This window comes from Chrysoperla carnea, chromosome 3, assembly GCF_905475395.1.
Source record: "Chrysoperla carnea chromosome 3, inChrCarn1.1, whole genome shotgun sequence".
Classification (NCBI taxonomy): Eukaryota; Metazoa; Arthropoda; class Insecta; order Neuroptera; family Chrysopidae; genus Chrysoperla; species Chrysoperla carnea.
This window is the reverse complement of record NC_058339.1, coordinates 82,499,364-82,515,661: the sequence shown is the minus strand read 5'-3', so window position 1 is coordinate 82,515,661 and position 16,298 is coordinate 82,499,364. Positions and strand designations below refer to the sequence as shown.

Below are 16,298 nucleotides of genomic sequence, written 5' to 3'. Positions count from 1 at the left end.
TGAATTGATAAAATGGAAAACTGTTAAAGCTCAAGCCATAAAACAATTTTCGTCAGTTATAGTGAACTTGGACAAACCCCAAACTTTTACAAACTTTTACAAAAAAAAACGATTGCGTCATCAACACTGTCTATACATGGTATTTCAACAATTAACTTAGTCAATTGTTCGTTTTCACTTATTCGGTTTTCATTAAGAAACTGCAAATTGATATGATTCCTAAAGCTCATATTCTTTACCTATTTCTTTATATTTTAATAAATGGAGATATTTAAACGATATTTGTAAGTTAAGTAGATAGTACCCACATAAAGACCTTTAAATCAATACATCAACTTTAATATGCAAAAATCTTACTATGCAACTTAAAATGACTAAAAAACATGAATTTAATATGCATATAATTATATTGTTTGCTTTTTATGTCATGCTAATTTATATTTTTTTTTTTTAATAAAGACCAGTTTCCAATATACTTACATATGAAAACATATAAATTAATTATTATATAAATTTTAAAATCATTAAGATTATAATTATAATTATAATAAAATTATATATTAATTTTGTATTAATACTTGATAATCATAATTTAAATTTAACGAGAAACAATAATCTGGACAAGTTATACGTTTTTACCCCACCTGGTACTTTGACTTACTTAGAAAGTAGTATATTATTTGTATCTATTCATAATTATAAAAGACTAAATCAAAGTACCATGTAGGAAACACGTATAAATTAAACAGTATTTTATTTCTAATTTGTTTACTTAAGAAAATGCAATAAAATAACTCCAAAATAATTTAAAAAAAATAAACTTACAAATCTAAAATCTCGACTAGTGTGCAAAATCACACTCTAAAATGTATGAAACAAGAAAATATTCTCATCTGAAATTGTTATGATACGTAAAATTGTCTTTACAGTCGCGGAACCGTTCTTTCCCGTCGCGGAACCGAGTTCCCCGACACTAATGACGATTTTATTTGTCATAAGAATTTTATATAGAACAAGTTTAAACATTCTAAATAAAACTATTCAACGTTAAGTATCAGTGATAATGCGAATACACTGTAAAAATGTGCAACTAGAATGAAATAATTGTTATTGATATGTTGCGTGGTATGTAAGTTGCTGTGTATGATGTTGATGAATGTTCTGTTTTATGGTATTTAAGTTGCTATTTTACTTATAACTTACACATAATTTACAAAAATACAAACTTGCTAGAGATTATGTTCTGCTTATTAAAATTAAATTTTATTAAAATTAATATTATGAAATATTTGTAATGGTCAACTTGTTTGGCCCCCCTATTAGCATGAGTATTGTACAATATTTCCAAATTACTCCAAATTTAAATTCCAGTAGAAATTTTTATTGATATACTAATGCTTTGTTAACAAGGTTAGTCCTTTCCTCTAGTGAACTTTTCTCTAGTTTATTCTATTCAAACTTAAGAATTAAGAAATTGAATATTGTTTTTATTTCACTTAGAGATTCATTTAGCTTTTTGATTCAACTCGTTAAACGAGTGTTACATAAATGGAGTATTATTTACTTCTTTAAACTATGTCCCCTGCATTAAATTACAACAGCCATATAATTAAATATACACTAGTTATTAATTTTAGCAATAATTTATAATAAAAATATATTGCTTGTAATTTTTGTTTATAAACACTTGTTTACAAATGGATTTATTATAGATTGTACTATAATTAATACAGATTAATTATAATTATAGATATACCTTCATTATCTGTGACAATAATCATGCTACTGCACATAATACTTAGACGTAATGTGTATACATATACTCAATACACACACGCAACTACATATTTATAAGTTTTTATTTTTAATTTTAATTTAATATCTGAATGGAAATATATTTAATTCTTATTTATTATATTTGAAAATTAATATCATTAACTAATATTTAAAAATAATTAACATCGTATTTATCTTCATTTATTTTTGTAAAATATTTATGAAAAAAGTATTTGTCACATTGAATAATAAAAAATATCCCCCACGGTCAATTATTAAAATATATATACTGAATATAAATGTTTAAAAAAATTTATAAATAATTTTAATTGTATGTATTTATTATAAATATATTCAATAAACAAGCTTTATTTATCAATATTACTTATTCATATAATCATATAAGAAATTGTTTCTTTATCTAACGAAGATATAGCAAGATTCTTAAAATATATATGTTTCTAATAAATTATGCATGGATTACTTTTTTGAAATTTATTTAAAAAAATTAGTGCCAAATTTATCCTATATATAAAATACTCTCTTATTTTCTATCTTTTTCATACAAAATAATTACATAGCGAGTGCTAAATTTTCAGAGATAGATTTCGTGTTTTTCTCTACTGGACACTTCCATTGGCATAATAATATAATGGATAGGTGATTTCAAAAAAGTACATACAAAAAGTATCTACATGCTTTTAAGTTTTGTTAAGCTAGGTTTTTAAAATTCAAAAAGAAATTTTTTTTTGTTCCTAAATAAAAATGACTTAAAATTCCCAGCAACTGGGCACACATTTTTAGTAAATATTGCTATTAAAGATACCCAGTTACAAAAATTTAATAAAACAGCGTCGAAATATTTTAACTTTTTTTTAGTATTGATTTCGATCCAGTATTTTTACTTAAAAGTTGTATTTTTACTTACTAGTTGTTAGTGACAGCATAATTTTTTCACTTAAAAGAAAAACTATGCAATCATAAAATTCCATAAATTATATTCCATGAACTGTTCGATATTTAAGAATAAGAATAAAAAGAATTTTTATTGGTTAGACCATGAATAATATGATGAACTATTGCATAATAATATTAAAAATTAAAAAATAAAATTTTTTTGAACCATAACTTGGGATACTTTGTATAATTAAGCGTATTTTAATATTATATGAAAAATGATTAATGGCACTGTTTAGATAATTTTTAAAATCCAGTTTCTAATTTAATCGTTACTCCCATAGAAGATACACTATGAGATCGCTGGTTTATAAAACGCATATGATGGCCAAGGAGTTGTTTCTTTTGTGAATTTGATGGATCATCGAAGAGGTATTATTTTTTTGAACTTACTTCTAAAGTTGTTTCAAGGAGATGGAAGCAATGTTGGCCATATTTAAAGTTGCTAGTTTTCAAAAGATTTATCAAAAGTCTAAAGGCATGCGTTTCATTTGTGCAACTCCTCTAAATAAATGGAATTTTCGAACGAATACCTTTGTCTTTTGAAAAGACATAGATTATTTTCAACGAGGAATGGGAAAGAGAATAAGGGAAACGAATTAACTGCACATACTCTACGTTGCAGCGAAAAGCATTACCATGGTAGAGCGAATATATTACTGATATGATATGACGAATAGATGAACGAATTTGGAACCAATCTACTCAATAATTAGATAACAGAATTTAAAATTTTAAATATTGATTATATTTTCACAAATCGTTTTTATATTGTAACTAGCATATACATAAAATATTGTAACTAGCAGATAAAAACAAAGACTATCCCGTTATAGCCCTCACTTATTCTCTCTTTTGTTCTTTGACTTTTATGGTTTTCTTATGGACGCCGTTGTCAGAACTGCACCAAAATGAAGTGGGACTACACGGGAAGCACCAGCTTTCAAATAGATAAAGAATCATCAAAATCGGTTCATCCAGCCGAAAGGTCTGAGGTAACACACATAAAAAAATACAGTCGAATTGATAACCTCCTCCTTTTTTGTTTGAAGTCGGTTCAAAATAAACAAAGTACAAGACAAGCAACATGATAGAATCTGATTCGGAAATCGAAATATCATAAAATTTGAGAGTAAAATTGTAAGAATGTAAAAATTTCTGATTGTACATAGAGGTTATTTAGCATTTTTAACAGATTTAAAAAAAAAAAAAGATTAATAATATTTAGAGAGAAATTTGAAGTAATTATTAATTATCCCCTATCCGACGACATGGATCAAGACAAATTTTAATGAATGTGTATATTATGCATACTTATTAAACATTAAATATTTTGGAAATTATAATAATGAACCGCAAATAATTTATTTATTTTTTATGGTAAACGAGGAAACTTGTTTTACATTTACAAAATTATTTTGTATAAAATATTTTAAATAAAGAAATATTTATCGTAAACTAGATTTCTCCACTTAGGTGTTAAGAATATGCACTCAATTTTGAATCATTTTAATTAAAGGTGTTTAACCCGTAATTTAAGGAGTTTGCCTTTAATTTAATTTAATTATTTACAAAAACTAAATGATATTAAATCGATATTTTGATACCAAAAAGGTTGTAAAGTATATCGATAAAAAAGAAAGCTCTTAGCTTTAAATAGAAGGGAAAAATTGAAGAATGGATGAAAAGGAAAAAATAAATATTGACTTACAGAATAAAATAGATAAAAAATATTCGAGAAGGAATAAGTAATATATAATCAGGAATAATAATTAGTCAATAATACTCTAAATTTACACTGCAATAATAAGGTCCCTAATTACTTTCAAATCTTTTATATTGTTGGAAAGCCATAATTATGGAAGTCAAAACATAGAGTCACTAAAAAACAAGTAGACAAACGGATAGTCGTTAAAAATTTCAGCTGTCAGGAAAAATTCTCAACGTGTAACACTGGTTTCTAGATTTGGTTGCTGTGGTTGTTTTCTGAAGTTGTTTGTGGTTCTCATGAAATACACTCACACCATAGAGCCATTTGGGATTTGGCATCCTGAATTGGCAACCACTTGTTTTGTTTGCAAGTAATTGAGTCGAAAGCAACAGACAATTTAGGGAAAACTCAGGAAAACGTAGTTGGCATTCATATTATTCGTCGGTAATAACTTCGAAAAGCTGGTGAGCTTTTGACTCTCTTCTGGAAATGAATGCCAGTTATAAAGGAGAACGAACTTTTAATATTAGAATCACTAATAGGCATAAGACTGAAATTCGAAGTCGTAATTTCACAACATACATAAACAGCCCGTCAGTTTTTACGGCCATAACATCCAAAAAGCAGATTCACATAAGAGCTCTTATAGACAGTAAAGTGGAGGAATTCGGGCAGAAGAGCTGGCAAAGCTAAGCGTTGGTAAAATTAAAACTAATAACATAACTATTGTTATACAAAGTAAAGTAAGATACTTACCACCCTTTAAAATATGTTTCCGTTCTATATGTGGTGTCATTTCTGGTGTAGGATCTTTTTGTGTTATACCACTTATTAACCGATTTCGACCTGCTCGTTTTGCAATAATTCCATACACGTTCATATCATACCATGTGTATGTTATACGATCCATATGACGAAAAGCATTTTCTGGATCACCAGCATAATCACCACCTCCACTATCACCAATTGAACCATATCGTGGTTTACTTTCGGTCAATAATGATTCCAATTGAAATGCGTGACCATTTCCGCCCTGAAAAACAAAGAAAATTCGTATTATTTGACGAATTCGTTAAATCGATTTTTATCATTTTTAAATTTTTATTCTGAGAGAGCTAAGCGTAGGAAACATTTTTTTTAAGAAAGCCTATAACAAGTGAGTCAAAGTCATAAAGAATTAAAGCTTTGCTCATCCCTATATCTTATCCAAATCGAGGATTACAAATTTGTAAAAAGATTCAGATAGTGTCAATTTATGGATTTTTGAGGATAGATTGAATACGTTTACAGTCTCTCCAAATTGAGTTCAAGTTTTGGAAATTAGTATGTCAGTTGAATAAATGAATTATAATTACACTAAATCAACTCGGAGAAAATATGACTACAAATATTCAGTACACAATTATTTTGTTCTAAAAACTTGTTTGCCTTTAATGATTTTCTTAATTAATTATTCAGTGGTAATTATTATTATTGAATTATTTAGTTACTTACGAAAGTTTTATACTTTTATATATATTTATTCTAAAAGGTTTTCCATTTAAAATGATAGCAGAACTATGAACTAAAATTAAACAACTTGTATATGACGTATCATCAATATTAGCTTCCGACTTCACCGAGGAACGTGAAATAATTAATTTTGAGTTAATCATCTTGCAATATTCTTTATATGCAAGGGCGAACAGCGTATCTGAAGAACTTTTTTAGAAGTATAAAACTCTTTGACCGCGTTGAGCGATTCTATTATAATTGTTTTTTACAATGGTGTAAAATTTTAGTCTGGTGGTCATCATGGTTAAGATCACCCAATTCCTGAAATTAAGCAATATTCAGCACAACCAGTACTTGGATGGGAGACCGCTTGGTAACTTTGTAAGCTGCTGCCTTTTTATTATTTAAACTATTTTTTTATACCAATTGTATATCTTATATACGAAACTTTAGCTTCCGTATGTTTATTGCCCCACAAATTCGAAAATTGTCGATGTATTGACTTGTAATTTTAACAGGTTGTTGTTGCATTTATACCCATGAGTGTTTGTACATACTTTTCATACCAAAGTTCTAACGGGAGCAAACATTTAAAAATAAGAGAAAAAAAGGATGAAAGTAATATAAATGTCAAATCTGTATCTAGACTATTTTTATTTACTCCTCTAATAATTAATATCAGACTAAGCAATAGCGAAACATGCCGGAGTTTAGATAGTATGTTAACAATTTCAATATTCAGATTATGAAATTTTAATTATTCATGTTATAATTAACTTAAAAATTCAAAAAAACACAGTTATTCGAAAGTTTTAAGGTTTTACTTCTGTCGGTAGCTCCATGACTGCCTGTCATTTAAAAAAAATTAAAATAAATGGCCACTTTGAGCTTCTTACCTATATTACTTAATTTTCTATTTTTCATATTGTTAAAATGACTTCACTATTCATCGCTTTGGAAGTTTAATAAAAATTCATAATCTCTCATACACAAATTGTTTAAGCTCAAAGTTCTATCATTTTAAATGAAAAACCCTTTATATTGTTAAATACCTAACAACTGCCATAACATATTAGAAAATCTAATAACTTTTTTTAAGATAAGCAAATATTATGTAATAAATTATTGATTTGATTATAAGTCTAGTCTGATGAAGAAATAAATAAGAATTTATTTATTTTTTAATTAATTTATAAATTATTAATAATTTTTTAATAATAGAATTATTTTATAAGCTTATATACATTTTTTATAATTATATCGTAAATTATGAGATTAAGGGATAAATGATATAATTGGATCGGTTTGTTGGCACTGTCTGTGAAATTAGCAAATCAAAATTTACAGTTCCTAAAATTAAACGGTGTAATTTTCATGAAAGGAGCATCAAAGCTGAGTTCAAATTACGCAGTAGGTACTTTTTCAGGTAAAGGGCACTATTACTTTCTGCAAATCGTAATTTTCAATTACATCATACTTTAAACTTATTTAATAAAATGAAGGCACGGAACATTTTTTTTACACTAGAAACTTATGGAACAATCAAAATTCTATAATAATTTTTTCTGTCTTTCTGAGGTTTGATAAAAGTACGTTTAGTATTTAAGCAAATTGAAGTTTTAACCGTGGTTAAAGTGTACAAGTACATGAAAATCAAGTTTTGGCTTTTCGTGTGTTTTTCGATGCTTATTTTTGCAAGCTTTATATGTTAAAAGACAGTCATTGAAAAAACAAATTCGTTAAAATATCGCTGAATATTTTTAATCAAAATTTTCAACATTTTTTCAAAACGTAAATTTTATCAACTAATTTTATTTACTTAATTAGTAGACAATAAAATCGTCGTAAAACACAACTCTCCGGTGGCAGCTAAAACCTAAATGTTCTTAGCTCTGAAGCTAATGTCAATCGCCTAGGCAGAAGGCAGAAAAAAAGAATAATCGAATTTCCACTTTCTCATGAGTCCATGTATATGAAATAAACCAAGGTATACTAAGTTTAGTCCCAAGTTTGTAACGCTTAAAAATATTAATGCTATAACAAAATTTTGGTATAGGTATGGACTAATTTTGATTAGTACATTTCCGGTTGTCTGCCTGTCTGTCTGTCTATCGTCTGTCCATCTGTCATCACGATAACTCAAAAACGAAAAGAGATATCAAGCTGATTGTCAATCAATTCTTATAGTGTGCTGAGGACGTAAAAAGTGAGGTCGAGTTCGTAAATGAGCAACATAGATCAATTAGGTCTTGGGTCCGTAGGACCCATCTTGTAAACCGTTAGAGATAAAACAAAAGTTTAAATGTAAAAAATGTTCCTTCTCTAAAAATATACAACTTATGTTTGAAACATTTTTTCGCGAACATCACTGCTTACCTGTGAGAGCGCAAATTATGCACAAATTGTATAGTATCTATATATTATATGGGTATATCAGTTATAAATATGTGACATGTATGTATGTGTTAATGGGACAGAGTAATCTACACTGTCTATACATGGTATTTCAACAATTTACTCAGTCAATTGTGTATTTTCACTTGTTTACTTTGCCAATGATTAATAACTATTTTATATTTTTAATCTTTTAATTGATCACACATTAACATTTGTCGCCATTTTTACTTATATAAATAAATAAATAAATAAAATAAAAATATTATTGTTTATTACAAAACAAGCATCATAATTTTCCAGGTAAAATAACAACCTAGCTACTAAATCAGACTAATTAATACAATAAATATAAACTTAATATTGTGTAAATAATTATTGATTTATGCTTGAAATATTATTTTAAATAAATAAATATTATCAACTATAATAATTTTATTTATGCATTATTATAAATTTATTATGTTTATACAGAATCTACCACCAACCATAAACATAATATGCAAATAATATTTTAATGCCTAATCTGACGTAGACACCCAGACACTCATAAAACTCCCTTGTAAGCCTAACAAAATATTGACTGCAATTGTCAATCATTGACAAATTTGCTTATTTCGAAATTAACTTAAGCAGGGATGAAGTACGTATGGCATCTGAGATCGGTGTTGTTTACTGCTTTTACTAGTGGGCATTCACGAAAAAAGCTGCAAAAATTGCTGAACAATTTCAAGTGAATGTTTTAAGAATCATTTTTCATGCCAATTAATCAATATTAATTTTAATAGGGAATATTCATGAAATTTAAATTTGGTTCAAATATTTGTTTTCCGTAACTTTATTAGCTGGACATTTCAACTAAACCATTATTTTAGTAATAAATATCTTTTTAATTACTTAAAATTAATTAATAAAAGTGCAAATTCAGTGAGAGAAATTCAAAATTTCTAAAACGGAAATTGAAATTTGAAAACGTCATAACGTCATAGTATTGGCTTGTCAAATTAGTTGACGTACTGTATGGTATTAATTACTTATATTTTGTATGGTAATACATTGGGTTATATTAATCTACTGTAAATTATTCATTTTTAAACAGTATTTATATGTTTTACTAAGTTAAGACGGTGTAAACAATGAATTAAAAATCTAAAAAAATACATGAATTTTCTCTATTGCCGGACAATTTTTCTGTTTGGGAAATTTTTTTAAAAAACCCAAGGATTTTATCAAATAAAAATACTTTTAAAGTTTTTATTGTACTGAAAAGGCATGTGTATCAGACATGGTGGAAGCGATGGGAAAATCAGGACCACACTTACCTTTCCAAATAATACTTTGCACAAGGAAGTAATATTTAAATGACAAATCGTTTATTTATTATATTTGAATGAAAAATCATATAACCATTACATATTTTAATGGAAAATCATGTAATCATTACTTTAAGGTAATACTATCGGTAATAGCATTCAGAATTTACTGAAACTTGGCATAGTTGTTCATTATTATATCTTAATTAACCAGATAAATTTTTTAGGGGCCTTCAGAGAACTGGAAAAAAAATATTTTAAAGATTATTTAACGTTGATCCTTATGGGAAATCACAGATTTTATTTTATTTCACAAAACTGGACGTTCAGATTTTCAGTTCTCTGAAGGCCCCTAAAAATTTAGCTGGTTAATTATGATATAATAATGGACAATTATGCCAAGTTTCATTAAATTCTGAATGCAAAGTCTATGACCGATAGTACAACCTTAAATTTTTCTTTCATATTTTTACGACGTATTAAATTTTATGGAAAGATTAATCGATTATTTATAGAACAAAGAAAATATTTATCGTTTTCTTACCATTTAAGATTAAATACTAATTTGAGTTTTATATACCGAGTGAAACAAAAGAAAAAGTCCTGACCAGGTCATCGCATGCACTGAGAAGTTATTCGCGAAAGGAACAAAGTATAAACGTGATTACAAATTATTAAACTATTTGAACAAAAATTAACAATCGTTTATTAAATTTTCAATAATCTCTTATAAACAGATTGAATTGATAATCTCTTATAAAAGGTAATTAAACTCTCTTTTCATCAATAGTTGTCATTAAAAAAAATGTACTTTGTTTGAACAAGCAAATATAACACATGTGGAAATAATCACAATTTTTTGTTCGTTGATAATCAATTATAATTAATGAATTGGGGATATCATTAACTGTCATACAAAAAAAAATTATTAACAATATAGCCTAGAATTCGCACATTAACATATATAAGATCTTAGTCACGTTCTTACCAGATTCCATAGACATATAACTGACAGAGATAATTATATACATGTTATACAATAATTTACTCTATGGAGAATATGGAATCTGGTTGTTACGTGACTGCGTATAGATGATAGCTCGGGGGGCCAATGACTCTTTCTTTTAAATTCTCAAAAAAACAGCACTCTGTGGATGGACTAGACTGTAAAAAGAGTGGGCTATTCTTTTATTAGACAGTTCATACATTTGAACAATATTGTTGTGAATTACTACGCTTTCTTAACATTCAACTATCAAAAGTTTTAGGAAATTTGTAGATTTAAAAGTTAAGTTATTATCATTTTCTTGTTTAAACAAATATTAGAAGAGATATGGGTCAAATAGTCAAAAAGTAAATCGTCATAGTCGTATAAGTCATTTTTGGTTTTTACCATTTTTGGTCTTAAGTGCACAGTTATGGAGATATAGCTTAAAACGGGTTTCCTTAAAATGGGGGCACTTACTCCGCTTATTTTTTGTAAGGATTTTGTGCATTTACTTTCAGTACGTGATACTGAACCTATAACTCTAAACTATAAATAAATAATAAAATAACTCCTGTAATTTAGTGCATTATGGACGAGAGTAATGAGTTTCTATATTACTTGTAGTAATATCCCAATTACAGTTGAAGTAAGTCAAATTTTCTTCAAATTTTTTTCATTACTGATATAGAGTGATTCAAATTCTTATATATTTTTAATTTGAAATAAAAGCAAATTGGTATGCAATAAGAATATGATTTATTTTTAACTTTATCCAAAATGAAAAAGACGTTTTATTAAAAATATTGGAATCGAAAAAATTCATTATACGGATAAAAAAATATTGACATCGATTTAAATCTCATATTAATCCCTCATGTAATCCCTCTTGCTAGCGACTGGAGTAACTGTACGTTAAAAAAAGTCTGGTCTATTAATAAATTTCATTAATTATCATTTAATATTTTTTAATTACACAATCATGTTTAGCTACACCCTTTCCTTGTTGTTGAAATAAGTTAAATTCTTTTTAAGTTATTTTATTAAAAATATTCCATTGAAATTGTTTTATTTTTCATTAACATATATTGACTCACTTTAGTATTCGATTGAAAACGACAAAAATTATTTGGTTTTTTTTCTTTTTTTTTTTATAAAAAAGGTTTTTTCTTAAAAACAATAATTATTTATTATAAAATAAACAAGTTTTCAGTTTTTCTATATAAATAAAAATCTGATGAGACAAAGGTATATAACCTCCATCTTCATTACTATACAAAAAATATGAAATTTTTTGATTAGTCGAATTGTTTTCATTTTTAATTTTAACGCATTTTCATCCATTCAAACTAGACAAATTTTGCTTACATGTTTACTCTCGTGATGAACGAAATTCACACAATTTCTGAAGGACTTGATAAAATATATTTAAAAAAAACTGCAAATAGTTTGGAAAATTTTGAAAAATTAATAATTCGAAAATAGATAAAATTATCCACCCGCTTCGTTGGGTTTAAAAGTAAATAATAATAAAGACCACCGTGTTATAGCCCACTTGTTATAACACTCGAAATAATGATAGGCATTGTTTTACACAGGTAAAATATATGTACGGTTTTCTGTTTTTTTATTTTTTTTAAAATGTAAAATAGTCCTATTTCATTGAGTTTATCAGAAAAGATGGCGATGAAATTTTTATATTGACTATTTTTAATAAAAATAAAAATTATTTAAATTTGACATTACCATAAATTACAGATTTCTGTAAAAAATTTTTAAAGAAATATGTAATTTATGGTAATGTCAAATTTAATTTAATTTTTTTTTTCTTTTTTAAAAACCTACATCTTTATAAATTATAGTTAATGTGCTATTCTGATATATCAGCTATATTGCTGTACAGTTTCATTAAAAACTATTCGCTAGTTTTAGCGTGAAAGCGTAACAAACAAACAAACAAACAAACATGCTTACTTTCACATTTATAATATATAGGGATAGAGATTGAAAAAGTTTCAACCAAATATACCATTTGTAAAATAAAAGTTATTTATGTTTTCGAGCGAGAAATCAAGCATGAGCAGAATCTTCATAACGTGAATGTTGACAGGTTAAATCCTCGAAAGAGTTAAATCCGCGATTGTACGTTTGTGCCTTTAAAATCAGTTACAAAAGTAATAATTTAAAAATCCCATGTGAGATATAAATTTAAGGATATCAATTTTATCGAAGATTATTTGAATTGTTTGCATCCGGGCGAAGTGCATTAACTTGAGACCTGACTCAAGAAAACTTATATATAGAGGTTATAATATAAAGGGTATATTTGTGTATCTTGTTGGTTGCCATTACATATATTAAAGAAAAAGATTAATAAATGATAAAAACTTTAAAACTAACAAGGTTGTTTTACTATTGAAACTTGTTTTTAATGAACCTCCACACATTCACTTACTTTAGTCTTCTACATCCAAGATTTTTGTACCATAGCTATATTTATAGCTCTATCTCTTTTCCTTTCTCTCTATACATCAGTTTGAATGAATAATGGTAATATAGCTTCGTTTTATTCGTGTTTATAAAAAACGTCAGAGTTTTATTATATAATACGTTAAAATCATATTACTTCATGTCACTTCCATTAGTTAACCTTATTCTGGCATGCCTTAATTCTTTACCATGTTGGAATTATCTACCATAATAGTAATTAATGATTTATACTCTTTTTTGTTGGTATTACCCAGCAAATTAAGAATTCCATTGTTTGGGATGTGATTTGTAGCCTCCGAGCGGAGACTGGTACGTATCTCCCTCCCTCCTTGGGAATTTTTGATACATTTTTTTTGTATTGACATGAATTTTAATGTCTTAGGCGTTTGCGACTTGCGAATTACAGAATATCCCGGAAAAACACAAAAATTTATTTTTCGGAATATACAGTAATATAAAAAGGGCAAACAATTGAATTCTAAATCTGGTAGGCAGTGCCAACAAAAAAGTATAAGTAATAAATTCCCACAGGGGGGGGGGGCTTCATATTAGTGGCTCGTGGTCAATATAATGTCACAATGTATTTTTATGTATAAAGTGATGTTTTACAGGTAAAGTTTAGGCTAGTAACCATAATTTTAAGATGTTTTGTAATAACATATCGTAAATTGACGATTAACAAACTAATTTCAACTTATAGCAAAGCTTGAATTTACAGTTTCTTACTGTTACTTCGCAATTTAGAAAATGTATTCGATAATAGCTAATTTCCGTAGTATAATCAACATTACAGTTCAATGTCGATTCATTTAATATTCAATTTTCCAATCTATAATTAATTTCCAAAAATTTTACCGAGGTTTTTGTTTTGTTGAGTAGATAAGAATTTTTTGTTAAGTGATCACTCTCTACTTTCAAAATGTTCAAAATTAAGTCGAAATCGACCACTCCGAAGAAAAATGGATTTGTATATGTAATGCAACAGCATCCCTTATAAGAACACTAGCTGTAGTAATAGTTATACAGAAGAGAAAAATCAAAACATTGACGACTACCCAAAATTAAAATATTTCGCATCATTTTTGAATCTTTTGATGGGATCTGTCCACTAGGATATAATAGTGTAGCTTAGAGCTTTTTAGGATCATCATAGTAATGCTAGAGTAAGATTTAATTGCGCCACAAAATAAGTGGATCTAGAAAATTATTGTTAATAATGGAAGTTTGTAATATATAAAATTGAGGTATGTACATTACAAACGACAAATCAACCTAACAGCTATATATTTTATGTACAAAAATTTTAAACTTTGAAAAGGATACAAAACAAAAATAAAACAGACTCTGCTGATAGTTTTTAATAATAATCATCTTATACGAATTATAAATATACATAACACAGGTATATGGCTAGGTAGTATCTTCTTCCTACAGAGTTTACCTACCTACAGACAGAGAGTACACTTTTCACCTGTTAATTTGTTAACACAGTCATAAAGAAATAATAAGATATTCACCTACATTGAGCAGATATAAAGGTTTGTATACATTGGCTCTGTTGATTTAAATATTCGAAACTACTGATTATTAGAATGAATATGTAATCACCAAATTAACCAGACTTTCGTGTCTTTTGATTATTTTGTTAATGGGTATTCAGAAAACTTAAAGGATAATATGGGTATTTTTTCTAGATATCACAGGATTTTAGGCGATAGCTCGAAAACCAATTATCCAATCGTAAAATGAACCAAATTTTTGTAATTTTTGAAAGTTACTTGTTACAAAGTTTTATCAAATTCAAAAACATCTTTTTTATTAATTTTTTCAAAGGATCTCTTAAGAAAAGGTACCTATTTAAAAAAAACTGTGAAAAATAAAGGAAAATTTTTCGTCTCCTATTTATATAATAGTAAATAGCACATCAAGGAAGCAAAAGTAAAGAGTGTCTCAAATCTCATATCAATTCCGAGCCGAGGAAGACATTAAAGCCGAGAAAGATAATCATGAAATCTGATACATTCTTTACTTGATCCCGAGGTGTGTATATTATTTTTTTACTAGGCGTACACAAGGCAACTACGTTTACCGTTGACACTTTCCGCCCGGAAGGAAAGAAAATCTTTATTTTTAGGGTAATCTAAACCTAAAAAGACACAAAAATTGAGGTCAATTGCTAGGTGCAAGTCATGCAGACAAAGGAGTCGTGCGCACGTAGATATAGGAGCAATATTAATCGATATTTTAGAAACTTGTCGTTCAACGAAACAAACTAAAAAGTAAGAGCATTCATTATTTTAAAAAGAAAGAGTTGGGCCAATATCTTGACATCTTAAAGTCGATTGGTACTTAGGACTTTATATGGTAAACATTCATTTCCAAAAGCTTGATTTCAATCTCATTGCTGGATCAATATGCTAATCTCATTGCCTGATCAATGTACCTAAGTTATTATTTTCGAAATTGGAGGTTTAATATAACCATGAAACTTTCAAAGAAGGAAAGGAGAGGAAAAGTTCATGACAAATATCAACTCACAAAAAGCTTATATGAAACCTCTTACATTACTTTGAAAAAGAAGTATTTCGTTTTGCAGTGTACACAACCCTTAAGTCCAAAAAAAATATTATTTGACTATTTAAATTATGTTTGTTTCCACATAGAATATCTATTATATTCAGTGAACCGAATCTATTAATACTAATAATTAATTAATTTTTTTTTTTACAGATAATCAATAAATATTAAAATAATAATACAATGTCTGGGAAAGATTTGATTTATGTTAAAATGATAACAAAAAATTTTATTAAAGAGATAATATACAAATTGTAAGCAAAGATTTGAATAAGTCTTCATTCTAGCCTAAAAAATTTCTATGAAACTCCCAAAACATGATTTCTTCTTCTTATTTACGCTACTTGTAAAATGAAGTTATTGGCCATTTTTTCAGTCCCTTACATATCACAAAAGGTTTGTTTCTAAGTTGATGAACAGTACACACTATAAATGACTTAGTTATTAGGAAACTTTTGTTTAGTTCTAGGCTCAAATCAGAAATTTATTGCTTAAACTGTTGCTGCTTTCATTGATAAGAAGTTGAAGGAGCTGGTTATTCTTGTGAAGAGTTTTTCAGTAAGTTCTGCTACAAATCTGAATGCAGTCTCCAATTCTATCC

At 27.2% G+C, this 16,298-nt stretch overlaps 1 protein-coding gene across 1 annotated transcript in view; it reads right to left on the bottom strand.

Moving 5' to 3' along the window:
- The window catches only part of LOC123295058 (protein white), a 68,079-nt gene that overhangs the window by 26,326 nt on the left and 25,455 nt on the right, over nt 1–16,298 (bottom strand). The window contains exon 2 of the mRNA XM_044876267.1: nt 5,201–5,477. Coding sequence (XP_044732202.1) covers nt 5,201–5,477 — 277 coding nt within the window. The remainder of the gene's footprint in view (nt 1–5,200; nt 5,478–16,298) is intronic.